The sequence below is a fragment of the Anomaloglossus baeobatrachus genome, chromosome 10 (assembly GCF_048569485.1).
Source record: "Anomaloglossus baeobatrachus isolate aAnoBae1 chromosome 10, aAnoBae1.hap1, whole genome shotgun sequence".
NCBI classification, from domain to species: Eukaryota; Metazoa; Chordata; class Amphibia; order Anura; family Aromobatidae; genus Anomaloglossus; species Anomaloglossus baeobatrachus.
In genome coordinates this window covers 27138942-27166106 of record NC_134362.1, presented here as the reverse complement: position 1 = coordinate 27166106, position 27165 = coordinate 27138942, and the positions used below count along the sequence as shown (strand labels likewise).

At 42.8% G+C, this 27165-nt stretch overlaps 1 protein-coding gene across 1 annotated transcript in view; it reads left to right on the top strand.

Moving 5' to 3' along the window:
• Positions 1-27165, top strand: part of LOC142254307 (receptor-type tyrosine-protein phosphatase eta-like) — a 91320-nt gene that overhangs the window by 26703 nt on the left and 37452 nt on the right. Inside the window, exons 6-11 of the mRNA XM_075325355.1 lie at positions 1494-1790; positions 12870-13001; positions 15455-15662; positions 20995-21110; positions 23970-23990; positions 24820-24904. Of these exons, the coding sequence (XP_075181470.1) occupies positions 1494-1790; positions 12870-13001; positions 15455-15662; positions 20995-21110; positions 23970-23990; positions 24820-24904 (859 nt within the window). The remainder of the gene's footprint in view (positions 1-1493; positions 1791-12869; positions 13002-15454; positions 15663-20994; positions 21111-23969; positions 23991-24819; positions 24905-27165) is intronic.

The window sequence follows — 27165 nt, the reverse complement described above, 5'->3', positions numbered from 1 at the left end:
TTTTTAAATGCATATCATTAGTAAATCAGATGATTTCCCTCAGTATTACCGGGATGAAGTTTCTACTTTTCCTTCATGAGAGTGAATGTAAAATCTAGTTAGATTCTCTCCTATAGGAAGTATCAAAGTTGATGGTGGATGATTCTGCACAGCTTCTGAAGGGCAATTTTGATTCTTGTACTCTAATCTGGTGGGATTTGACCAGCTTCAGTTTTGTCAACTTGATGGTCCATAGACTTAAAGGGGTTGTCCGGTCTAAATCCACATGTTTGCGGACACTGTATTTCCCAGAAAATAAGGGGTACTTTGCACGTTGCGACATCGCTACTGCGATATCGTCGGGGTCAAATTGAAAGTGACGCACATCCGGCGCCGGTAACGACGTCGCAACGTGTAAAGCCTAGAAGCACCGGTAAACGATCGCAAAAACATCGCAAATCGGTGATCTGTGTAGTGTCAGTCATTTCCATAATTTCGCTGCAGCGACAGGTACGATGTTGTTCCTCGTTCCTGCGGCAGCACACATCGCTGTGTAAGAAGCCGCAGGAGCGAGGAACATCTCCTTACCTGCGTCCCGCCTGCAATGAGGAAGGAAGGAGGTGGGCGGGATGTTTACGTCCCGCTCATCTCCGCCCCTCCGCTTCTATTGGCCACCTGCCGTGTGACACCGCACAACCCGCCCCCTTAGGAAGGAGGCGGGTCGCCGGCCAGAGCGACATCGCAGGGCAGGTAAGTGCATGTGAAGCTGCCCTAGCGATAATGTTCGCTACGGCAGCTATCACAAGAGATCGCATCTGCGACGGGGGCGGGGACTATCGCGCTCGGCATCGCTACAATCGGCTAGCGATGTAGCAGCGTGCAAAGTACCCCTAAGACTTACCTCGAAAATAAGCCTTAGAAGCATTTTTGGGGCTTTTTTGAGTATTCTAAAAATATAAACCCTACCTACTCCAAAATTAAGCCCTAGTTGCGAATCCACAAGGAAGTGTCCAAGGAGAGAATGTAGCCTAAAAGAGTCTGTACTATCATTTAAACTTTAGCAAGTTCTTAAAGATTATTAGGGATGATCAAATACCAGAATATTCGCCTTCGCGAATATCCGACGAACAGGTCACCGCTATGTGAATATTTGTTGCGCAATGTAAGTCTATGGGAAGCCCGAATAGTTGTTATTCGGGTTTCCCATAGACTTACATTGCGTATCGAATATTCACGAATAGTCGAATAGCGGCGACATATTCGCGAAGTCGAATATTTCTGGTATTCTATCATCCCTAATGATTATTCATTTGCTGCACATGTTTACACTAAACAATGATGGGGAACAATTTCTCGTGCAATAGTCGGCGAAAATGGCCCATGAGGAATCTGACCGTTTAGAAATTAATATTGTCTAAAAAGCTGTGAAGATCTTCTGACACTTTTAAAGAGTTCTACAGTGACAAACAATATTTGGAACCTCTGTTAACTGATTTATTTTTTTTTTCCCCAAGAACTAATATCTATAAAATCTGTGCAGATTGGAGCTGTGACTCCGTATTCTGTGTCTCTGATGTGGAGTCAACCTGATGTAGATCAGTGGCGTGAACCTGATGACTATCCGACGTCTTACAGCTACAGAGTCCAGACATTCAACTCATCAGCCACAATGATAACTGATGCAATAGTGACAAATGAATCAACGACAATAATTAATCTGACACCAGGAGAAACATATACATTCCTGGTCTATACAAGAGCTGCCGATAACAGCACCGAATCCGACCCGGTGTCAAATACGACCTGCACAAGTGAGTACAACTTAGTTAATTATGGAAATACATTTTGTTAGGACTGTACTCAGCTATTATTTCAGGTACATAAACAACAAATGGACTCATCCCACCGCCACCACACTCTGTTGCGGGCCATTAAGAACCAAAACATAATGGGGTATACCGATCTAACAATTATAATCGTACGCAAAAATGTTGATACCACAGTTTTCTGCTTCAGTATTTTTAGATCTTTTGGTCGAGTGTTTCTATTGTTACTGAAGGACAATTATCAGCATTCCATAACTATTTAAACTTTTATTGACAAATACATCAAGTTTATGTACAGACTTAAAATTTACTGGGCTGATCTTATTTTATAAGACTTCTGTAATTAGCAGCTGGATATCAGCTTCTTCACCAAAACCCGAGTGTTGACACATTCTTGTCTCATCAATGCTCAGATTTTATCACCATTTCTGGGATTTTGTTTGTCCTTCTGCTTTTTGAGGATCGATCACAGGTTCTCACCGGGCCTGAGATCTGGGCAGGTTGTCATAAACCTAAAATATCAGTATTATGTTCACTGAGCCCCCTAGTTATCACTTTGTCTTGTGATGTGGTCACCCATCTTGCTTGAAAAAGTATCATCACCAAATCGCTCCTTTACGGTTGGGAGAAGTTGTTCTTAGAGGATATTTAAATCTCATTCTTTGTTAATGGAAGTCTTCTTAGGAAATATTTTGAGGAGCCCAAAGTGACTCCATCTGTCTCATTATAGTGAGTGGTTCTGTCTGCGATTTTCATCTGAATCCTTTCTTTTTACGGGATTTAGATGGAAACCCTGAGGTAGGAGCTCCGTATAGATCACAGTATAAAAGTAAACTGAGCCTTATTCCGATTTTTGGCAGTTAGAATGAACAAACCAAGAGCCTTTTATTTTTTTATTTATTATTTTTTTTTTATGGCATTCACTCTACAGTATAAGTGAGAAAATGGCTTTATTCTTTGTTAGCACAATTACAGTGATACTAGATTTATATAGGTTTTTTTATGATTTGCTACTTTTGCATACTAAAAAGCGCTTTTGTTACAAAATAAATTTATTTGCATCAGCATTGGCTACCATGCTGCAGCGTCAGGGTGGTGGCAATCGTCTTATAGCCTCAGCCATCTTTATGTAGATCAACAATTCTTGTTTTCAGATCCTCAGAATTGTTTGCCATGAGGAGCCATGTTGAACTTTCAGGGATCAGTATGAGAGAGTGTGTGAGAGATAACACCAAATGTTACACACCTGGTTCCCCCCCATTCACAACTGAGACCCTATAACACTAATGAGTCACATGATCTGGGGAGGGAAAATGGCTAATTGGGCACAACTTAAACCTTTTTAACTTTTATTCGTAGCAGTTTGGACAATAGTAGCGGTTTAGAGGGCACACCAAATTTACACTAAAGTAGTCAGTGTACAGCTTGTACACCAAAGTATAATATCCTCAGTGTTGTCCCATGAAAAGATATAATCAAATATTTACAAAAATGTGGAGGTGTGTGTGTGTGTGTGTGTGTGTGTGTGTGTGTGCATACGTACATACATAGTATCATGCCGCACAGAATCTGCTCACACATTGTGAACATTATTGTGGACATATAGGACTCTTGCCAAACACACGCGTACATCACACATATGAAAAAACACAAAAATGCTGTTTTATCCAAACATGTCTACATTTTGTCCAGAATTTAAATTAAATATGTGCCAAATTCATTTAAAAAGGTGTGCTTCATCAATTTGACACATCTTACTCCAGCACTCCCTTCATAAAGACTGGCGTGCATATGCTAATAAGCTCAAGGCTGAATGGTGAATCAGTGAGTCCCCACAACTGGCCCACTCAGTTTGACTCCACAGCCCCTCACGTATTATGATGGCCCCCAAAGCCACTCAATATTATGACCCCCCACCACCACCTATCCTCCACTCAACATGAACTCAGTATGATGGCCCTCACAGGCCTTCACTTAGTATGATGGTCCCCACAGTACCCAGTTTGATGTCTTCCACAGCCCCTCACTTAGTATGTCCCCAATTAGTATGATGGATTTCACAGCTTCCCACTTAGTATTGGCTGCCGGCAGTGTTTTCTCTCGCTGGTCTCCCCGAGATCAGTGAGTGTTTTGTCCTGTTGGTCTACTAGGCATTGCTCCCACCTGGCCAGAATCCTACTCCACACTGATGAGGGGGCAATACCCCGAAACAGCTGTCTGTGGATGGATACCTGGCCTTGATATTTCCCTTGTCATATCTTTAAACTTGTCAAAGAGTTGGATATTGACTAAAAGGGCCACTTAATATGGTGGTTATGGTGGTCTCCTAAAAACAGCCACTCCTTGGCTAGGTCCTTCCTGGAGGGATATCTGGCTAGTTTCTGTGTCGAGACTCCTAACAGAGCCTCCGCGGACTTTTTTGATTTGCATATTTCCTAGGGGGCAATGCACCTAGAATTTAACTGTGTTGAGCGCTCTCGTTGGCTGCCGGCAGTGTTTTCTCTGGCTAGTCTCCCTGAGATCAGTGATTGTTTTGTCTTGTTAGTCTACTAGGGATTGCTCCCACCTGGCCAGAATCCTACTCCACACTGATGAGGGGCAATACCCCGAAACAGCTGTCTGTGGATGGATACCTGGCCTTGATATTTCCCTTGTCATATCTTTAAACTTGTCAAAGAGTTGGATATTGACTAAAAGGGCCACTTAATATGGTGGTTATGGTGGTCTCCTAAAAACAGCCACTCCTTGGCTAAGTCCTTCCCGGAGGGATATCTGGCTGGTTTCTGTGTCGAGACTCCTAACAGAGCCTCCGCGGACTTTTTTGATTTGCATATTTCCCAGGGGGCAATGCACCTAGGATTTCACTGTCTTGAGCGCCCTCGTTGGCTGCCGGCAGTGTTGTCTCTGGCTGGTCTCCCCGAGATCAGTGATTGTTTTGTCCACTTTGTATTATGGCCTCCATCACCCACCCCCACTCAGTATGACAGCGTCTCACTTGATATGATGTTGCCATAGTCCTTCACGTACCTTAGTATGATGGCCCCCACAATTACCAACTAGAGTTGAGCACATCCTTTCACGGGACTCATTACTGAAATTGACCTGTGTAAATGAGTATTTAGCCCACAATGCTAATGTCTAATTGCAAACGTTTTCAATGAGGATATAGGAAAGCAAAGGCAACATCATAAATGAGCATAAAGGAATACATATGGTTAGAAAATCAGATTATTTCTGAGATGCAGGTTGGGAAGTATCAAGTGTGCTGCGGTGTGTGTGTGTATTGAAGATATGAGGGGGTGATTTTATACAGCATCTGATTAGGAAAGTGGAGCCCTGTGCTCAGATCTGCCAAGTTTTGGTCAATTTCACAGTTTATAATGCACCGGTGTGTAGACTATAATGGCAGAATCGATAAGTCTAATAAATCAATATGGCTTACAAAATTCAATAAAGTGGAAAAAAAAATCTCATTTCTCATTGAAAACTGCAACAATTATCAAAGAACAGTTTATTTGTCTCTTGTAAAAGAAAATAACTCACATTTTCTACATATTGAAGTGATTGAGTATTGAATAGATTTAATCACTATGGGAAAAGTAATTTTAGCAATGTTGATAAGTGCAAAAAAAAATTTAAAGTTAATTTAGCTACTTTTGCTTAACTTTGCAATGTACGGAGGGATGTGGTTACAATTGTAAATTATGTTGTTTCTCCTCTACTCATAATGCAACAATGGTGTGAATAAAATATATTTTTTGGTTTTAGATCCAGAGGCTGTAATTGATTTAAACTGTAAAGGTCAAACCAATTCAACATCTCTCTATTTCACATGGACGTGTCCGGTGGGACTGTATACTGGCTTCACATTTATAGTGACCAACAAAACCTCAGTCTCCAATAATGTTACTACTACTCATTGCATCTCTGATAATTACACTATGGTGAAAGATTTAAATTTCAACACAAAATATAATGTCAGTGTGATAACTCTGGCTTCGTGTGGCAGAAACAGTACAGTGATACAAACATGCGAAACCGGGATCGGAAGTCGTAAGTAAATAACTGAATTCCATAATAAATAATGTTTTAATGATGAAAATTCTCTAAGTGCTTTAAAACCTTATTTGATAAATTGTGTAGTTTTATACAGTTTACTTTTTTAGCCGTATATTATAAATTGCATTAATGTTTACTGTTTTTAATACATGGCCTTATATATACACATTCCTCTCCATCAACCCTATAACTGTACATGTAAAAACAGATTGTGTTTTATTGGTGTTTGGTGATTACGTACTTTTTGGCCTTTTTGGGGAGAGAGTGGGCTACCTTGTGACAGTCACACCTGCTGTAGATCGCATTCACACATCTGTTTTTTTTCTTAAGCTGTGAAAAGCTAACCATATTTTTCCAGTGTGCTGAATACATTTCTCTCTCACCTAATTGGGGGACACAGTGTTACGTCACCACCCGAGTCCGCTCCAGTAACTTCTGCTCTGATCGCCAGGTGACGCTGTGTTCCTGCCGTGGATGGTGCTGGTGATGGGAGAGGAGTCGATGCCAGCGGCACCGGTGGTCGCAGGCTCCGATCATCCACTGGGCTGGGTTATCTTGGGATCTGCAGTACCACTGGCTGACTGTGGGTGGCGTGTGTCTTCCAGCTGAAGTTGCCAGCGTTCAGCTACAGTCAATGGGAAGACACCACACCCTTCTTAGTTCCCCTCCTGTCTGCTGACCTCTGCCAGAGATAGTTCTGATTTCCTGGCTCCTGGTCCACCTTATTCTGTTTTGTGATTCCTGTGTGCTGACTTCTGCTTGTTTTCTGACTACCCTCCTGGCTGCTGTTTTTGTACCTCGCTGCCCGATCCGGATTTGACCTCTGCTACGTTTTCTGATTACGTCCTTGCCTGCCGATTCTGTCACTGTTCTGCTATTCCTGGTTTGACCCTGCCTTACGACTACTCTCATCGGACTGCAGCCTTCCACGGGTAGTGGTCTCCAGGGCCCTGTGTAATTCCAAATCCCTGTATAGGGGTTAAAGGATTTCAGGGTTCTGGAGGTCCTGCTTGGTGAGTGGCTTCCCTCTAGTCTGTCCATTACATCCCACCTGAGTCTGTTGATCCAGGCAGATGTTACACACAGCTCATGGTGTCCTGTGTCCCCCAATGAAGGCTCAGAGAAAAAGATTTTACGGTGAGTACACAAAAATCTTATTCTCTCTCTCGCCTCATTGGGGGACACAGGAAACCATGAGCTGTGTCCCCCAATGAAGACTCAGAGAAAAAGATTTTACGGTGAGTACACAAAAATCTTATTTTTTGATCCATATGTTAGTTTTTTGCGATTCTTATTTCATCCAAATAATGTCAAAGCTTCTCCGTAGTGAAAAAAGGCCAGCACTCAGTTGACACACAGATGGCATCCAAGTGCTATCCACAAATGTGTCCGTGTTCTGCCTGTTAGAAAGCGGATAGAAAACGTGAACCAAACAGTGATGTGTGGATGAGGCCTTATGCACAGTTTGATGTAGACTTTTTCTGAACATTTAGCTTTCTTCCAACTTGTTTCGATTTGATCGATGCATTCCAAATTAACTCCTTTGCACACCCTGATGTTATATTATGTCATGGTCAGGCTGTTCGTGTATGGAGCAGGTTCAGAAGTAGTCTGCTCCATATCAAACATGTGCTGGCTGTGTTATACAGCCGGCATCTGCCTTCACGAGCAGCAGCCCACACTTGCTTGATCACTGCTGTGTAACAATTACTCACATCAACCACACCACATTTGTAGGAGTTGATCAAAATATTGTATGTAATCCAAAATGATACCATACAAGAAACGAGCCCTACACAGGAATATCAATGGAAGAATAAAGTTACAAGCCTTACCAAATGGGGAAACAAACAATTATTTTATTTTTCAATTCAGATTTTTTTAATTGCCAGAATAATAATAATAAGGCTGAGGCCACACGTGCATTACTGCGAGTCCTTGCATGACACTCGGCTCACGTTCGCAGCACAGCGGGAGCCGAGTATCATGTGACTGTGGTGCGATCGTGCGATCAGACCACAGTTACGGAGGGGAGGGCCGGCGCTGTGGAGGGGAGGACCAGCGCTGCGGAGGGGAGAGAGGGATTTATCTCCCTATTTCCTCTGTTGCCGGCTGATGTGAGAATCGAACTGCACTCGCATACACCGATGTAACGCGAGAGCACTGCGATGTTTCTCTCGCCCCATAGACTTGTATGGGTACGAGTGAAACAAGCTTACCTTGCACTCGCAGCATGCTGCGACTGTTTTCTCGGTCCGATTAGGCCTGGGAAAATAATCGCTCATAGGAGCTGCCCCATAGAGTAACATTTGTCCGAGTGGAATGCGTTTTTTTTTTTTATATCGCATGCCTCTCGCACCGTTTTTCTCGCTGTGTGTCCTAGGTCGAATAATAAAAAAACTATACAAGTTTGGTACTCACAATATTACTGATCTAGAGAATTCTATTACTTCCAATGAATGCCATAAAAAGGAAAACATTTCTTCACTATTTCACCCACTGGAAATTTGTCCCGGTTTCCAGCGAATTATATGGTAAAATAAATTGTCATACAAAACTACAACTCGTCCTGCAAAAGAGCAAGCTCTCATACTGCAATGTTTAAGAAAAAAAAGTGTTATGGCTCATGGAAAAAAAGAAGAAGAAAACATGAAAACAAAAATGAAAAATTTCTCAGCAGTAGAGTTGAGCGAGTACCTAACTATTTGCACTCGCGAAACTCCTAACGAGCACTGTCTAATACTCGCGTATGCATTCTGAATAGTGTGTGCAATGCAAGTCGATGGGGAATACTCGCAATGTAACGAGTAACCCGAATTCTGCACTATTTGCTACTCGCACGAATAGTACGGCATTCGGGTTACTCGTTACTTGGCAAGTTTTCCCCGATTGACTTGCATGGAACACACAATTCGGAATGAATACGCGAGTATTAGACAGTACTCGTTATGTGTATAGTGAGTGCGAATAGTTAGGTACTTGTTCATCTCTACTCAGCAGCAAATCTGCAGCGTTAACACAAATCTCATCTACATGTTTTAAAGATTTTTCAAAACCACAGCATTTGTTGTTTTTAAAAATAAAATCTGCTGCAAAACAAAGAAGGAAAATATGTGCGTTTTGCCAAAAATGTGCACAGTACATCTTTGAAATTTACAGCAAACATATTCGCTGCATATGCGTTCAGCTTGTTATTATTATTATTATTATAGCGCCATTTATTCCATGGCGCTTTACAGTGAAAGAGGGTATACGTACAACAATCATTAACAGTACAAAACAGACTGGTATAGGAGGAGAGAGGACCCTGCCCGCGAGGGCTCACAGTCTACAGGAGGAGAGAGGACCCTGCCCGCGAGGGCTCACAGTCTACAGGGAATGGGTGATGGTACAATAGGTGAGGACAGAGCTGGTTTCGCAGTGGTGTACTGGACTGAGGGTTATTATTATCTTTCCAGCTAGTGAATAAGGCAGATAATACAGATCATACAGATAATATTTTTGCCCTTAATTTTATCACCACTTTTAGCAGCGATAACTGCAGAATCAAAAATATTCTTGCTAAACATTGGAATGTGCTTTTAAATGACTCTGTTTTAAAAAACATTTTACCGCCCCAGCCTGGTATCACTTTCAGAAGAGCCCCGACCATAAGGAATATTGTAGCCCCTAGTAGGCTAAAAAGACCACAGAATATTAGGACCATTACTCCAGCAACAGGGTCTTTTAAATGTTATACCAGAAATTGTTTGTGCTGCAAAAGTATTTGCCACAATAGGACGTCCTTTTGTTCTTTTGGGGGGTCTGAAAATTTTCCAATCAGAGACCATTTGACATGCCAGACGGATCACGTCATTTACCTGATAGATTGTGTATGCGGCAAACAATACGTAGGGAGGACGAGTCAAGCACCTCACAATAGACTGAATTCGCATAGATTTAATGTAAAAACCGCCTATATGTTACATGGTTTGTCGAGACACTGTGCTTTATTCCACAACAAGACAATATCCTTTAGAATTACTCCTATAGAGCTTATTTCACCTAGCGTACCCAATAGACTTGAACTTCTGAGCAAGAAGGAAACTTTTTGGATTCACAAGCTCGGCACACTGAAACCCCATGGTTTAAATGAATTAACTTATCTGTTTTATTAAGTTGTCATTTACCAATTTTTAGTGTTTTTAGAGGCACACTTTTTTAACATTCTATGTCATTTTTTTTATATAAGTTTTTTATCATCATAAGTTCCCCACTTTTATGTATTTTTGGAAATTTTATGTCTTCTACTAAATGTCATTTTATTATGATTCTATTTTATTATCATTGTATTTCCTAAAAAGTTTTAGTTATAGAATATATACATTTGGGTGAACGTATATATATATACATATATATTCATATATGTATGTGTGTATTTATGTATTCGAGTGCACATCTAACTATATGTTATCGGTTTTTCTCATATCACCACTGAGAAAATTTGACCATATGTCAGTGTTTTTTTCACACTATCACCAAAAAAATTTTTTTCATCTGTGTGCCGGTCATGTATCTATATATTTTGACATTATTTTTGGACATTTTATTTCCACTTGTTTTTGTTTAATTGTTAGTATTAGCATAATATATGGGGATTTTATATTATCTTGCATACATTTTTTTCATTTTTTTCATCTTCTGTGTTTTTAATATTATATGTGCGACTATGTGGTTGTCCACATAGAGCTGTAAATATGTATCTAAGTGTTTTTCAGGGCTTACTACAACGCGGTTCATGTATTTGTTTGATTATGACTATTTATAACACATTTTTTTCTACACATCTGTAGACATTTGTTTCCCCCTTTTCTCATCAAGATATGGACATACGAGATTTTTTATATAATGTTTTCCCTTACCATCAGAATTTGTATTATTACTTTTCTATATATATACCCCTAAAGCACCCCTCTTTTACAGTTCTATCCATAGATCCCCCTCTCCTTTGAAATTCCCCTTCTTTCCTGGCACTATACAACCTTTCTCTACATTTATCTTGGATATTCTTCAAGCGCATGCGCTATGATCTTTTTTCCCACGCTCTGAACCCATCTCACCCCTGTGAGCGGGTTCCTCTGAACAGCGAAGTTTTGCTTGTCATCTTTTAAGCGCATGCGCTTTTGTCCTTTCTCACACTCTGAACTTATTTCACCCCTGGGAGCGGATTCCGCTGGTTAGCGGAGGTTGTTCGTGTTTGCACAGTACACATCTTTTCACAGTTTTTAACCTCCTTTTTGACTTAATGTCAGTAACCTAGTAATGTTTCCTGACCGAATCCAATACGGCCCTTTTGTCCCTTATATGCAAGTTTTTCATTAAGCCCCCTTTTTTCCCAAAATAATTAAACACTTTGTAGGACACTTATATTGCTTTATAAGATTTTATTATTTTTATTAAACTTCACCAAACATATTTCATTGTAAAATAAAATATCTTCTGTACACTTTCACATTTTCAGATTAGCATTATGAGGTTATAACCCCTCTCTTTTTATATGTCTTAGGAATTGCACTAGTTTCTAATCGGTTACACCCCACATTTTTTTCTCTTTCTCTTCTCTTCCCCTTTTTTTTCTGTTCATTCCACGTGGCGATTAGTCACTGGTTTGCTGACGTCATTGTTGAAACGTGGCTACTCCTTCCACTGTTATATATGTATTGCATGGCAGTGGCATGTGTTATTCTGTTTCTTTCTTTGTCCTGATGAAGAAGGCGGATATGAAACGCGTAGACCTGTGTTAATAAAGGAAAGAATTCATTACATCTCCTGGACGTGTGGTTTCTAGCGCAGCATTTAACCCGATCTCTCCACCTACCCTGCGATTTAGTCTACAGGAGGAGAGAGGACCCTGCCCGCGAGGACTCACAGTCTACAGGGAATGGGTGATGGTACAATAGGTGAGGACAGAGCTGGTTGCGCAGTGGTGTACTGGACTGAGGGCTATTGTAGGCTTGTTGGAAGAGATGGGTCTTGAGGTTCCTCCTGAAGCTTTCTACGGTACGGGAGAGTTTGATATGCTGAGGTAGAGCGTTCCAGAGTATGGGGGAGGCACAGGAGAAATCTTGTACGCGATTGTGTGAAGAGGAGATAAGAGAGTAGTAGAGAAGGAGATCTTGTGAGGATCTGAGGTTGCGTGCGGGTAGGTACCAGGAGACTAGGTCACAGATGTAAGGAGGAGACAGGTTGTGCATGGCTTTGTATGTCATGGTTAATGTTTTGAACTGGAGTCGCTGGGCGATGGGAAGCCAGTGAAGGGATTGGCAGAGTGGCGAGGCTGGGGAATAGCGAGGGGAGAGGTGGATTAAGCAGGCCGCAGAGTTTAGGATAGATTGGAGGGGTGCAAGAGTGTTGGAAGGGAGGCCAGAGAGCAGGAGGTTGCAGTAGTTGAGGTGGGAGATGATGAGGGCATGCACTAATGTTTTTGCTGATTCTTGGTTAAGGAAAGCACGGATCTGAGAATTATTTGTGAGTTGTAGTCTGCATGAGGTGAAGAGGGCTTGGATGTGTGGCTTGAAGGATAGAGCAGAGTTGAGGGTTACTCCGAGGCAATGAGCTTGTGAGACTGGGGAGAGTGAGCAGCCATCGAGTTTGATGGAAAGGCTTGTTATGGCTATTTGCATGATGAGATTGTGAGATTTCACGTATGACAGGATATGTTCCTCAAATGAAACCTTTATCCTACGCTGTTACATAAACGAGGGAACCTAAACAAACAAAGTATGAGAGAAAAAATAGAATTTTAAACAAGCACTATATAATAAGGTCAAATACTGCATATTTTACCATCAATGCATTGCTTTAGTGTTGGACATTAATTTTATACTGCTAATCTATAGTGATTTTTGTAGTTTAGGAATTTTAATGTATACAATAACTGAAAAACATCACGTAGTAATCTTCAAAAAGTTATTGCAGTAGATAAAGTGTAATATAATATGATATGAATACTTTCTTTGCTTTCAGCCCTCTCTGACCAGAATGTGACCGTTACCACGAGCGGTTCTACTTATTACACTTTCCAGTTTTCTTTTACGGAGTTTGATGCCACCAATGGACCTATTACAGCTTATGCTATAATTGTATCTCGTTCAAATGGTAAGATACCGTATAATATTAAGATATAAGGTAATAGAAATGTTCTAATAATATATCATGTAATATTTAGGCCTGTTTCACATGACTGTGGTTCCAGTATGTGTGGCATCTGTTTTTTTTCAGGATGTGGTATGTACCCATCATAACATATCCTGCTATTGACTTACCCGAGGGCTTTGGGGTACTCGTCCCGGACGTATATTTACTGGGACATTTCACTGGGTGGCCGTTGCCCAGTTCCGTGACCCTGGGGGTTGCTTAAAGGGGGTTATGTACAGGAGAATAATAATAAAGTTTTTGTCGTGACACCACCTGTGGTGTGCGACCAGGTAGGGGGGCCGCCGCTGCAGGGTTCTTCTCACCGGGGGTCGATGTCCTGTTTGTCCTCGCTGTCCAGCAACTGCCAGAAAGAACCTAGGCTGAGCCCCAGCTCACAAGCCCTAGGCTCCACAATGGAAAGATAAGCTGTGTGTCGTCCCACCAGCACTGGTGCTCTCCTGCACCCAGTCTGGTCTCATGGGACGTCCCTCCAGAAAGCTCTCTATGTGTCATGGCTACCTCCTCTTATACCCCATGTGGCACCCACCCCCCATTGATTGTCCTGGTGACCGGTAAGTCCCATACTACTGGATGGCTAAGGCGGGCTTTGCACACTACGACATCGCAGGTGCGATGTCGGTGGGGTCAAATTGAAAGTGACGCACATCCGGCATCGCATGCGACATCGTAGTGTGTAAAGCCTAGATGATACGATTAACGAGCGCAAAATCGTCGTAATCGTATCATCGGTGCAGCGTCGGCGTAATCCATAATTACGCTGACGCGACGGTACGATGTTGTTCCTCGCTCCTGCGGCAGCACACATCGATGTGTGTGAAGTCGCAGGAGCGATGAACATCTCCTACCGGCGTCACCGCGGCTTCCGTAGGATATGCGGAAGGAAGGAGGTGGGCAGGATGTTTACATCCTGCTCATCGCCGCCCCTCCGCCGCTATTGGCCGCCTGCCGTGTGACGTTGCTATGACGCCGCACGACCCGCCCCCTTAGGAAGGAGGCGGGTCGCTGGCCAGAGCGACGGTCGCAGGGCAGGTGAGTGCATGTGAAGCTGGCGTAGCGATGATTTTCGCTACGCCAGCTATCACACGATATCGTACCTGCGACGGGGCGGGGACTATCGTGTGCGACATCGCAGCATCGGCTTGCGATGTCGCAACGTGCAAAGCCCGCCTAACTCTCTCTGTCCACCCCAGTCCACTCCCCCCTGTGGGGAAGGCACCTAACTGCATGTGTAATGTGTCTGGTGCGAGCACCGGCAAACCACCCGTCACTTACCCCAGATAGATACTGCTCCTTAACTCAGTTGCAATTTTTAGAAGTACAGTTTTTTTTTACATATATTACATAACAAAAAATTACACATGTATTAATGTGATTTTAATAAGCTAAATAATTCAGGGGGTCATTTTGTGTGACATACGAATGGTATAGAAACTACCGGATCTGGTGCGACCCGATCCACAGGGCCCGGTTTACTGGTTAGGACAGTAATCTGTGGTCATTGGAGAGGAACTCTGGAACCACCTCTTACCTGACTTCACCCCTGATTCCTCCTTTGAATAGCCGGCCTAGCGTAATATCATTGTTGCAAGGACACACATGTGACATCACACCGGGTTGGCTACTCAACAGAGGAGCCGTAAATACTGGGATGTAGGAGGCGGCTCTCAAAGGCCCTGCCGGCAGCCACAAAGTAACGACCTGACAACTGGACTGGGTCCTGTGAATTGATTCTTACCACCTCTAGCACAGAATTTATATACTACTACATTTGTTTGCTTTTATTTTCTTATGGCATTAACTTTCTATTATTATTATGATTATTTATATTATTATTATTATTATTATTATTATTATTATTATTATTTGTAGAGCACTATTGATTCCATGGAGCTGTACATGAGAAGAGGGTTACATACAAAATACATATACAAGTTACAATAGACAGACTAGTACAGAGGGAAGAGGACCCTACCCTTGTGGGCTTACATTCTATAGAAGTTTGGGGAGGAGACAGTAGGTGGGGTGTTAGTCAGGCGGCAGTTCCAGCACGGTGGTGATGCGGCAGCTCCGGCAGTGGTGAGGCGGTGGGGTCATTGGAGACTCTAGACATTTCTGAATAGATAAGTTTTCCTTTTGGGAAGCTTGCAAGTCTAGCAGATAATGTGATGTGTTGAGGCAGCGAATTCCAGGAAACTGGGGATGCTCGGGAGAAGTCTTGGTGGCGGTTATATGAGGAGCGAATAAGAGAGAAGGAGATCCATTAAAAATTCTATGTTAATTTTCTTCTGTGAGGCACTATGTGGCTTTATGAATTTGTATAGATTTTACATTTTACTACTTTTACAGAATATTCATAGATTCTTATACTTTACATGTATTTTCTGTATTATCAGAAAATGGTAAACCATCTCAAAATGATCTGTTGAAGACCTACAGTGATTTTAAAAATAAAACCGCCAATGCATATGTTGCAAAGATTATCGTAGAGAACAAATCTTCACAGAGGTCCGGTCGTGCAGCCACGCAAACAGTGACGATTGGAGATGACTCTACTGATTCTCCTTATAAAAATGGGGGTCTGGATCCTGGATCATCATATTGGTAACTATGTCTCCTATGTATTTCTACTGATTACTGGAGAAGGGCTTTACTCATGGTCTTTCCAGGGTGAAAATATTACTGACTCTCCAAATGCAGAATGGGGGTCATCAATAATATATTTTAACATATACAGTGCCTACAAGTAGTATTCAACCCCCTGCAGATTTAGCAGGTTTACACATTCGGAATTAACTTGGCATTGTGACATTTGGACTGTAGATCAGCCTGGAAGTGTGAAATGCAGCAAAAAAGAATGTTATTTCTTTTTTTTTTTTTTTTTTTGTTAAATTGTGAAAAGTTTATTCAGAGGGTCATTTATTATTCAACCCCTCAATCCACCAGAATTCTGTTTGGTTCCCCTAAAGTATTAAGAAGTATTTCAGGCAAAAGAACAATGAGCTTCACATGTTTGGATTAATTATCTCTTTTTCCAGCCTTTTCTGACTAATTAAGACCCTCCCCAAACTTGTGAACAGCACTCATACTTGGTCAACATGGGAAAGACAAAGGAGCATTCCAAGGCCATCAGAGACAAGATCGTGGAGGGTCACAAGGCTGGCAAGGGGTACAAAACCCTTTCCAAGGAGTTGGGCCTACCTGTCTCCACTGTTGGGAGCATCATCCGGAAGTGGAAGGCTTATGGAACTACTGTTAGCCTTCCACGGCCTGGACAGCCTTTGAAAGTTTCCACCCGTGCCGAGGCCAGGCTTGTCCGAAGAGTCAAGGCTAACCCAAGGACAACAAGGAAGGAGCTCCGGGAAGATCTCATGGCAGTGGGGACATTGGTTTCAGTCAATACCATAAGTAACGTACTCCACCGCAATGGTCTCCATTCCAGACGAGCCCGTAAGGTACCTTTACTTTCAAAGCGTCATGTCAAGGCTCGTCTACAGTTTGCTCATGATCACTTGGAGGACTCTGAGACAGACTGGTTCAAGGTTCTCTGGTCTGATGAGACCAAGATTGAGATCTTTGGTGCCAACCACACACGTGACGTTTGGAGACTGGATGGCACTGCATACAACCCCAGGAATACCATCCCTACAGTCAAGCATGGTGGTGGCAGCATCATGCTGTGGGGCTGTTTCTGAGCCAAGGGGCCGGGCCATCTGGTCCGCATCCTTGGGAAGATGGATAGCACGGCCTACCTGGAGATTTTGGCCAAGAACCTCCGCTCCTCCATCAAGGATCTTAAGATGGGTCGTCATTTCATCTTCCAACAAGACAACGACCCAAAGCACACAGCCAAGAAAACCAAGGCCTGGTTCAAGAGGGAAAAAATCAAGGTGTTGCAGTGGCCTAGTCAGTCTCCTGACCTTAACCCAATTGAAAACTTGTGGAAGGAGCTCAAGATTAAAGTCCACATGAGACACCCAAAGAACCTAGATAACTTGGAGAAGATCTGCATGGAGGAGTGGGCCAAGATAACTCCAGAGACCTGTGCCGGCCTGATCAGGTCTTATAAAAGACGATTATTAGCTGTAATTGCAAACAAGGGTTATTCCACAAAATATTAAACCTAGGGGTTGAATAATAATTGACCCACACTTTTATGTTGAAGATTTATCAAAATTTAACTGAGCAATATAACTTGTTGGTTTGTAAGATTTATGCATCTGTTAATAAAACCTGCTCTTGTTTGATGTTTGCAGGCTCTAACTTATTTGCATCTTATCAAACCTGCTAAATCTGCAGGGGTTTGAATACTACTTGTAGGCACTGTACATTACACTCACATTGATTTCAATGGGAGCACTACCAACTCATATATAAAGACTCCCTTGATGTTTACAGACTGAGACCCCACTAATCACAAAATATATATAATCACATATCACATACTATGCAAATGTGAACATACTTTTTAGTCCTTATTTCATTGCAGAAAAATATAAACAAAGAAAAGATGTAGCTAGAGACTCGGCACAGGGAGGTAGGGAAAGGCAGAACACATCTGAGTGGACCCCCAACTCTAGTAATGCAATGCAAAAAATACTACTGGAGATAGAAGGCACCTCGGCAGATGACAGCGCTGTTATTGAATGCACCATATAGAGACCAAACCCAGTATTACCTCTATACCATGACCAGATAATGGTAGATACCAGTACAGATATATAGAGTGACTCACAAGTGCCATCCTTTCTGATGGGAGTCTTTCACTTCCCATGAATAAGCTGCCATAATTCACACGAAACATACGTTGGGGTCCTCCGCACAGAGTCTCTTTCCTACCTGCATGTTTTTTGCACTGGTGCCTTAATAGGTATTCACTCTTTACTACTTCCTTCTTTGAACCAGACTTGTTGAGCCACTGTTGCTCTTAGCCCTGAGGACTAGGTTATTTTGGATATCAGTCAGGAGGTGGTGTATTTCCAGTGTTAACCCCGTGCATACCCACATTACTCACTAATTGTCTTTTGTATCTTATCTGTTTGTCTTTGTGGCGTGTTTTTGATAACCTAGTTGTACATCTGTATATATTAATCACATATGTATATTTCTATATCTATTTATGCACCAGCACAGGCTACATTTAGTACTAGTTCTTATATTCTATTTTTACTTGAATAATAAAGCTAGTTTTCACTTTGTACCTATAAAACTCCGTTTTTTTCTGTGTTTGCATGACCAGATAATGGTAGATCCCAGTTCTGCAGACCATATAAGTGATTACAGTACAGATATATACAGTGACTCACAAGTGCCATCTTTTCTGATGGAAGTCTTTCACTTTTCACATCTTTTCATTTTGACACTGACTTTCATGACGACTTTTGTCAAACCCCAACATAGATGCACATATAGACCGTCTCTACCTATTCCCAATCTAGACAAACTCCATATTCTACTTCTACCTCCAATTTTGAAACCTTTTCTGCTGTATTTTTCCCTGTTACTGCACCTCAATTACTGTATTTGAGAAATATTATTGTCATTACTGTAATTACTACCAAATAAAATTGTGCTACAAAGGCAGTGACTACCAGAATACCAGAAAGACACTGCCCTCCAAAATAATCCTGGCTTAATGTGTGCCCCAAACGGTAAAGAGTAATAGAAAGTAAGAATGTCCCCATGTACTATTATATAAACTAATAATGCTCTGCGTAGGCTTACAAAACAATAATGCTGTCAAGCTGCCACAAGGGGGAGCCGGAGCTCTGTAGCAGAAGACACTACACAGAGCAACAAGAACCAGCAAGTGTTCTCGTACACTGCCTCACAGCACAGCTGGGGAGCCGAGCTGCGGGGCGTGCGAGGAATAGTCAGGCAGGCTGGGTCAAACACAGTACGGTGAGAAGGAGGACCGGAGGAACAAGCATAAGCAGAGTCAAAGTCAGGCCGAGGTCAGTACCAGAGGAAGCAACCGAGTGGGGAGGTAGGAGAGGGGACAGAGGACTGGAGGATGACCAGTGGACGGAACACAGACATGAGCACGGGAGCACAGGAACAGACGGATCAGGATATCACTCACAGGACCAGCAATCACAGGCAAAGCAGTGCTAAGCTTATAGCCGGTGCTGGTTCACTGGAAATGTCAGCTTTTAAGGCATCCAGGCTCCGGAAGTGAGGCCCGGGAGAAGGCTCCGCCCCCTAGTCATGTGGACAGGGAGGCGAACCATGGCAAATGCCCTTTGTGTGCTGTCTATATCATAATAATGTACCTTATCCATTCACTTAAAGCGTAGCCGTCATTTTAATTTTTATTTCATATATCAATAGTAGACATGAAAATAAGCAACTCTGTAATATATCTTATCAGACAAACTTGCTTCTTTCTCTGCCAAAATGGATCAGCCATTATAAAAATTCCCAATTGTGAGGTACTAATCTGTAGTCAGTGAAGACTTTCCTATTACTGAAATAGGACATAGCAGTTGGTGCTGATGAGATTCTATAATGATGGGAGGAGCTAAAGGCAGAGGGAGGAGCTAGAGGTAGAGCTCCACCCCATCCTCTCATAATCATAGATTATCATCAATACAACCTGCCATGTTCTAGGAGTTTTCCTCAGAATTGAGAATTTTGATAATGACAGATCAATTCTGCCAGTTAAAGAAACAGATTTTATCTGATAAAATATATTACAAAGTTATTTATTTTCATGTTTACTATTGATTAAGGAAATAAAAACTAAAACAGTTACGCTTTAACAATGCTCCACATGTCCTTCAAAAACTAACAATGCCTGAGTGCCCTATATATAGCCCCTAGCTGTAGTACCCGGCGTTGCCTGGGATAGTAACTGTCTCTCTCTCTCCCAGTCTCTGTCTGTCTGTCTCTGTATCAGTCTCTCTGTCTGTCTCTGTATCAGTCTCTCTGTCTGTCTCTATCTCTGTGTCTGTCTCTCTATCTGTGTCTGTCTATCTCTGTGTCTGTCTCTCTATCTGTGTCTGTCTATCTCTATGTCTGTCTCTCTATATGTCAGTCTCTTTCCCCGTCTGTCTCTTTCCCCGTCTGTCTCTTTCCCCGTCTGTCTCTTTCCCCGTCTGTCTCTTTCCCCGTCTGTCTCTTTCCCCGTCTGTCTCTTTCCCCGTCTGTCTCTTTCCCCGTCTGTCTCTTTCCCCGTCTGTCTCTTTCCCCGTCTATCTCTTTCCCCGTATGTCTCTTTCCCCGTCTGTCTCTTTCCCCGTCTGTCTCTTTCCCCGTCTGTCTCTTTCCCCGTCTGTCTCTTTCCTTGTCTCTGTCTCTTTCCCTGTCTCTCTCTGTCTATCTCTCTGACTGTCTGTCTCTCTCTGTCGCTTTGTGTCTCTCTATCCATCTCCCCACCAACATCTTATTACCTCACACATAAGCTTCTTATACTAACAGTTTATTTTTTTTCTATAGCAAACAATCAAAGCTCCTATTAATAACCTAATAGCTCGCAGCTCCATTGACTTTAATGGAGGCAGGATTTTTGAAGAGTAACTGTAAAGCGCGGGGTTAAATTTTCCTGTCAAAACATAGTCTATGACGCTCCATGAGTCACATGGGGCGTCTGTGCAAAATGTTGTCATTGTATATGCGACGGTGCAGATTCCTTTAGCGGACATACACACATATACACACACACATACATATACTCAGCTTTATATATTAGATTATGCCCTGAATGTCCCACAAATTGTACTAATGCCTCCTGAGTACCCACAAATAATGATAATCAGCCCTAACTACCTACAAATGGCAATAATCCTCCCTGAGTATACCACAAATAGTTCTACACTAGGTTTTTATGGTATTGACATTTCGTCAGATCAGGGTGGCCAACACCTCTGCCAACCCCAAGTGATGAAATAATTAATCATAGTTGTGTAATTTTTTAATTATTGTGACCTTTTCCTAGGGTTGGCATTGCAGGCTTTACTCTACTTGATCGTGACTCAAATGGTTTAATTACACAACAGTCTTTATCTTCAATAACTGACTATCAGGGACCTTACAAGACAAATGATACAACAGGTAAGTGTCACGGAGGATTGATTAATGCGGGCGTCACACGGTACGATATATCAGACGATATGTCGGCGGGGTCACGTCGGTAGTGACGCACATCCGGCATCGTCTGATATATCGTAGCGTGTGACAGCGGTGAACGAGCAGAAATACTCACCTTCTCGTTCATCGTTGACACGTCGCTCACTTTTAAAAAATCGTCCGACAGGATGTTCATCGTTCCCGTGGCAGCACACGTCACTCCGTGTGACACCCCGGGAACGACGAACACAGCTTACCTGCGTCCCACCGGCAATGTGGAAGCAAGGAGGTGGGCGGGATGTTTACGTCCCGCTCATCTCCGCCCCTCCGCTTCTATTGGTCAGCTGCCGTGTGACGCCGAACGTCCCTCCCCCTTCAGGAAGAGGATGTTCGCCGCCCACAGCGACGTCGCCCGGGAGGTAAGTACGTGTGACGGGGGGTTAACGACTTTGTGCACCACGGGGAACTAATTGCCCGTGACGCACAAGCAACGGGGGCGGGTACGATCGCAGGTGCAGTCGCACGATAGATCGTCCCGTGTGACGCCCGCATAATTCTTCAAATATTGTCAATTGCTGTGTTAAAATCTGTTGTTCAGATGGGCCCCTCCTGGTGTGGTGCAAGAGCTGCATTATGTGCTCATAGCTAATTGTGTCTTCCCACGCTTTTGCCTCTTATTGCTCTGCCCGGGGAGACTGAGTGTGAAACTGCATTTATTTTCAGTGTAACTAGTTAAAAAAAACAGCCATTTGCCATGTCCTTGGATAGACCCGGTTAAATGCAAATTTGCAAACTGTAATCTTTGTGAATCTGATCTGGGTACGCTAAAACCTCGTAGCTGCTCGGTCCCTGGCAAACAAGCCCCATGCTATCATCAACATTTTCTAATGTACTGTATCAATTCCTCATCATTTTCAAGATCTCTGCTTGGTGTCCTTCAGTGTAACGTCTATAGTTCACTCACAGAGGAAAAAAAATAATTTTGTACCTAGTCATGTGATGGACACACAAGTCTCTCTGAAGATGCAATTTGCATATAAAATTTCCCAGAGGGGCATGCAAGATGTTTGTTTCTAAAGGGAACCTGTCACCAGATTTGGTGACTATAAGCTGCGGTCACCACCAGTGGTCTCCTATACAGTGTGTCCACCCATATCCTGTCCACCGCCATTAACTTGAGAATAGCGGCAGCTATAGGCATAGAAGTGGTGTCTAGGTATAGTAAAGTAGCCATGCGTTACGCAATGAAACCACCTATAGCGCCACCTGGTGGAAAACAACGGAGTTAGCATTTTTATCTAAAAAACGGAATGAGATCGAGAAAAAAAGTGAATTAAAAAATTGTAGGGCATCATCAATTCAATACGAATCGACACCTTGCATATAGAAATGCTATGATATGAAACTCATGATGCCCCCAAAACATTGAATGCTGGTCACGCATATGGCGCTCATTTAACTTTGACGCTCACTAGTGGCACCCGTCAGCTGCAATGCACATCTGGTCTCTGCACAGCATACTGTATATTGCTGCACGTTGTGCAATATGGTAGATGACACGCTTGCACAAGCATCTGTGATACGTCGTCGTAGGTCCTGCAATGTTGGTGGAGGGGTCACATACACCTGCTGTTTGATGTGACATCACAGAAAGAAGTCAAATGGGGTCAGGTCAGGTGAGCATGGAGGCCACTCCACACAGCCACCATACCCAATGACTTGTAGGAAGGTCTCCATGAGGTATCGCTTCACGTCCGCAGCCTTGTGAGTTTTACACGTTGTAATCATAGCATTTCTGTATGCAAGGTGTCGATTCGTATTGAATTGATGATGCCCTACAACTTTGTAATTCACTTTTTTTCTCTATCTCGTTCTGTTTTCGAGATAAAAATGCTAACTCCGTTTTTTCCACCAGGTGGCGCTATAGGTGGTTTCATTGTGTAGCGCATGGCTACTTTACTATACCTAGACACCAATTCTACAGTATGCCTATAGCTGCCGTCGTTCTCAAGTTAATGGTGGTGGACAGGATATGGGTGGACACACTGTATACAGCATTCTAACTTGCTGTATATAATAGCCCAGGCCGCCGTGTAGAACAAAAAAACACTTTATAATACTCACCTAATTGGTCCGTGCGGTGCAGACTGGTCGGATGGGTGTCTCCATTCTCCGGGTCCGACGCTTCCTCTTTCGGCCATCTTTGTCCTTCTTCTTCTGAAGCCGAAGTCCATGACGCGTCCTACGTCATGCACACAGGCTGGCATTGCTGTCCTGCGCATGCACACTTTGATCTGCCCTGAGCAAGGCAGATCAAAGTATTGTAATGCGCCTGCGCAGGACCTCAATGCCGGCCTGTGTGTATGACGTAGTACGCATCATGCACCGAGGCTTCCTAAGAAGGAGGACAAAGATGCCCAAAAGAGGAGGCGCCGGACCCAGAGAACGGAGACACCCATCCGACCAGTCTACACCGCACGGACCATTTAGGTGAGTATTATAAAGTCATTTTTACGTTCTACACAGCAGCCTCGGCTCTTATATACAGCATGTTAGAATGCTGTATATAAGAGCCCACTGGTGTTTGCCGCAGCTTATAGTCACCAAATCTGGTGATCGGTTCCCTTTAAGCCTCCTCATACTGACATGCCAGGGTTGGTGTCACTCTTCTTAAGGAGAAAGCTTCCCCCTTAGGTCTTATGAGCACCCTTGTTTTCATTAACTGACCATGACAGGCTTTTATTCCCTGGGAATATACAATGACCGTTTCTGATAAATAACATCAAAATGAGTGATTAAAACCATAAAAATGGATAGTTGAAGTTTATTTATGTTTTTTTCCAGGATCCACCGTGGTTACAGTCGGTGAGTCCGCGTATTGTTTTAAAAACTTCCATTTTAGTTCCATTTTTTTCATGTTTGACCACCCATTTTAGAAGATGTGAGCACTATAGTGATGGTATATATTATACATGGTGGCTCAGTGTGGGGTGATAGACAACAAACTCTATCATATCCAACAAATGTAATTTATAGATTTATTTATTTTAACATTTCTTGGGATATTTTTGGGTTAAGCTGGTTGTCCACTACTCGGACAACCCCTCACCATTCCCCATGTTTGTGCCCATTAAAATAAGAAAGCGTATACTCGCCTCACGTGCCAGTGCCATTCCTGCTGTGTCGGCAGTCACTCCTCCCTGTGGGGAGAGGTGAGGTTGTTACGTCACGCCAGCCCCGCGCCCAATCACCGCCGGCTTTCCTCTCACCACCTTAGGACAAATTGGACATCAACAGGAAGTGAGCTGCAAACCACGACTCTCACTTCCTGTTGATAACTTATTGAAGGCGGGGACAATAAAGTCAGCAGTGATTGGGCGCAGGGCTCAGGTGAAGTGATCACCGGGACAGCGACTGCCGACACTACCGGAACAGCCCCGGAACATGAGACAAGTATAAGCTTTCTTATTTTGACGGGACAAACATGGGGAGTGAGAAGGTGTTATCCAAGTAGTGGACAACGACCTTAATCGAAAATGTCCCAAAGACATGTTAAACAAACTTTAAAAATAAATCTATCAATTACATTTGGTGTGTGCCATACTGTTGGCTGTCTATCAATCCACTACTTGGACCACCTCTTTTAGGGCACTTCTGTAGTTTGTAATGGCTCAATTTGTGTTTTTATTCTTAGGAACGATTGTCGGAGCTGTTGTCGGAAGTGTTCTGGGAGCCATTGTTGTTGGTTTAATAATATTTTTTATCGTAAAGATGAGAAGGTAAGAGTGATAACATTTCATGAGCCTTTGCGTAACTATGTAGCGATCATTTCAGCACGTTCCACTTCACCTAAAAAGGAAATTCAATTTTCTGGGTGATCCCGTGCTTTTTAACATCGAACATTAAAGCCCACATGTTCCCGCATAGCAGCAAAGCTTCACTTTTTCTTATTTTTTTTTTTTTGTACAGTAATTGTTCTACATTTAATTAACAAGCGACATGGATGTGATTTCATGAAAACACAAACACTGTGTGCTCGATACAGCAAAGCTTTTCCACCAATATTCTTGTTTGAAAAGCTTTAAAAAGTCTCATAATTGTCGCGCAACTCGAGGCTGCGTATTTTCTTCCACATTTTCTGTACTGAAAGATTTCTGTAATGAGACTGAGAAAATGTCATTTAATTTTTAAAGGGAACCTGTCAGCGCATACGTCCTGCTCGAACTTTGGCCAGTATGTATCAAGCACTGGCTAATTTCAACCGTGTGTATTATCAAGTGGTTTCTCCCAACCCACTTGTCTTGAGTGCAGGGTTTCTCCCTGTGTGCATGCATAGTTATTGGCAGCACCAGAAATTTCAGGGCCCCTTAGTGCCAACATTTTTGGGCCCCTTGACACACCGCCCAGGCTCCACTCTAGCTCTTCCTCCACCCCTCAAACCTTCCACAATGCCACCGCCACTCTTGGATTAACTCCACTTATGCACTACACTCTCACCAATCACACACAGTTCCCATCAAACACCATATGCTAGCTGTGTGTGTATATACGTTTGCGTATCTATGTACAGTATGTATGTGTGTATATATATATATATACAGTTAGGTCCAGAAATATTTGGACAGTGACACAAGTTTTGTTATTTTAGCTGTTTACAAAAACATGTTCAGAAATACAATTCTATATATAATATGGGCTGAAAGTGCACACTCCCAGCTGCAATATGAGAGTTTTCACATCCAAATCGGAGAAAGGGTTTAGGAATCATAGCTCTGTAATGCATAGCCTCCTCTTTTTCAAGGGACCAAAAGTAATTGGACAAGGGACTCAAAGGGCTGCAATTAACTCTGAAGGCGTCTCCCTCGTTAACCTGTAATCAATGAAGTAGTTAAAAGGTCTGGGGTTGATTACAGGTGTGTGGTTTTGCATTTGGAAGCTGTTGCTGTGACCAGACAACATGCGGTCTAAGGAACTCTCAATTGAGGTGAAGCAGAACATCCTGAGGCTGAAAAAAAAGAAAAAATCCATCAGAGAGATAGCAGACATGCTTGGAGTAGCAAAATCAACAGTCGGGTACATTCTGAGAAAAAAGGAATTGACTGGTGCGCTTGGGAACTCAAAAAGGCCTGGGCGTCCACGGATGACAACAGTGGTGGATGATCGCCGCATACTTTCTTTGGTGAAGAAGAACCCGTTCACAACATCAACTGAAGTCCAGAACACTCTCAGTGAAGTAGGTGTATCTGTCTCTAAGTTAACAGTAAAGAGAAGACTCCATGAAAGTAAATACAAAGGGTTCACCTCTAGATGCAAACCATTCATCAATTCCAAAAATAGACAGGCCAGAGTTAAATTTGCTGAAAAACACCTCATGAAGCCAGCTCAGTTCTGGAAAAGTATTCTATGGACAGATGAGACAAAGATCAACTTGTACCAGAATGATGGGAAGAAAAAAGTTTGGAGAAGAAAGGGAACGGCACATGATCCAAGGCACACCACATCCTCTGTAAAACATGGTGGAGGCAACGTGATGGCATGGGCATGCATGGCTTTCAATGGCACTGGGTCACTTGTGTTTATTGATGACATAACAGCAGACAAGAGTAGCCGGATGAATTCTGAAGTGTACCGGGATATACTTTCAGCCCAGATTCAGCCAAATGCCGCAAAGGTGATCGGACGGCGCTTCATAGTACAGATGGACAATGACCCCAAGCATACAGCCAAAGCTACCCAGGAGTTCATGAGTGCAAAAAAGTGGAACATTCTGCAATGACCAAGTCAATCACCAGATCTTAACCCAATTGAGCATGCATTTCACTTGCTCAAATCCAGACTTAAGACGGAAAGACCCACAAACAAGCAAGACCTGAAGGCTGCGGCTGTAAAGGCCTGGCAAAGCATTAAGAAGGAGGAAACCCAGCGTTTGGTGATGTCCATGGGTTCCAGACTTAAGGCAGTGATTGCCTCCAAAGGATTCGCAACAAAATATTGAAAATAAAAATATTTTGTTTGGGTTTGGTTTATTTGTCCAATTACT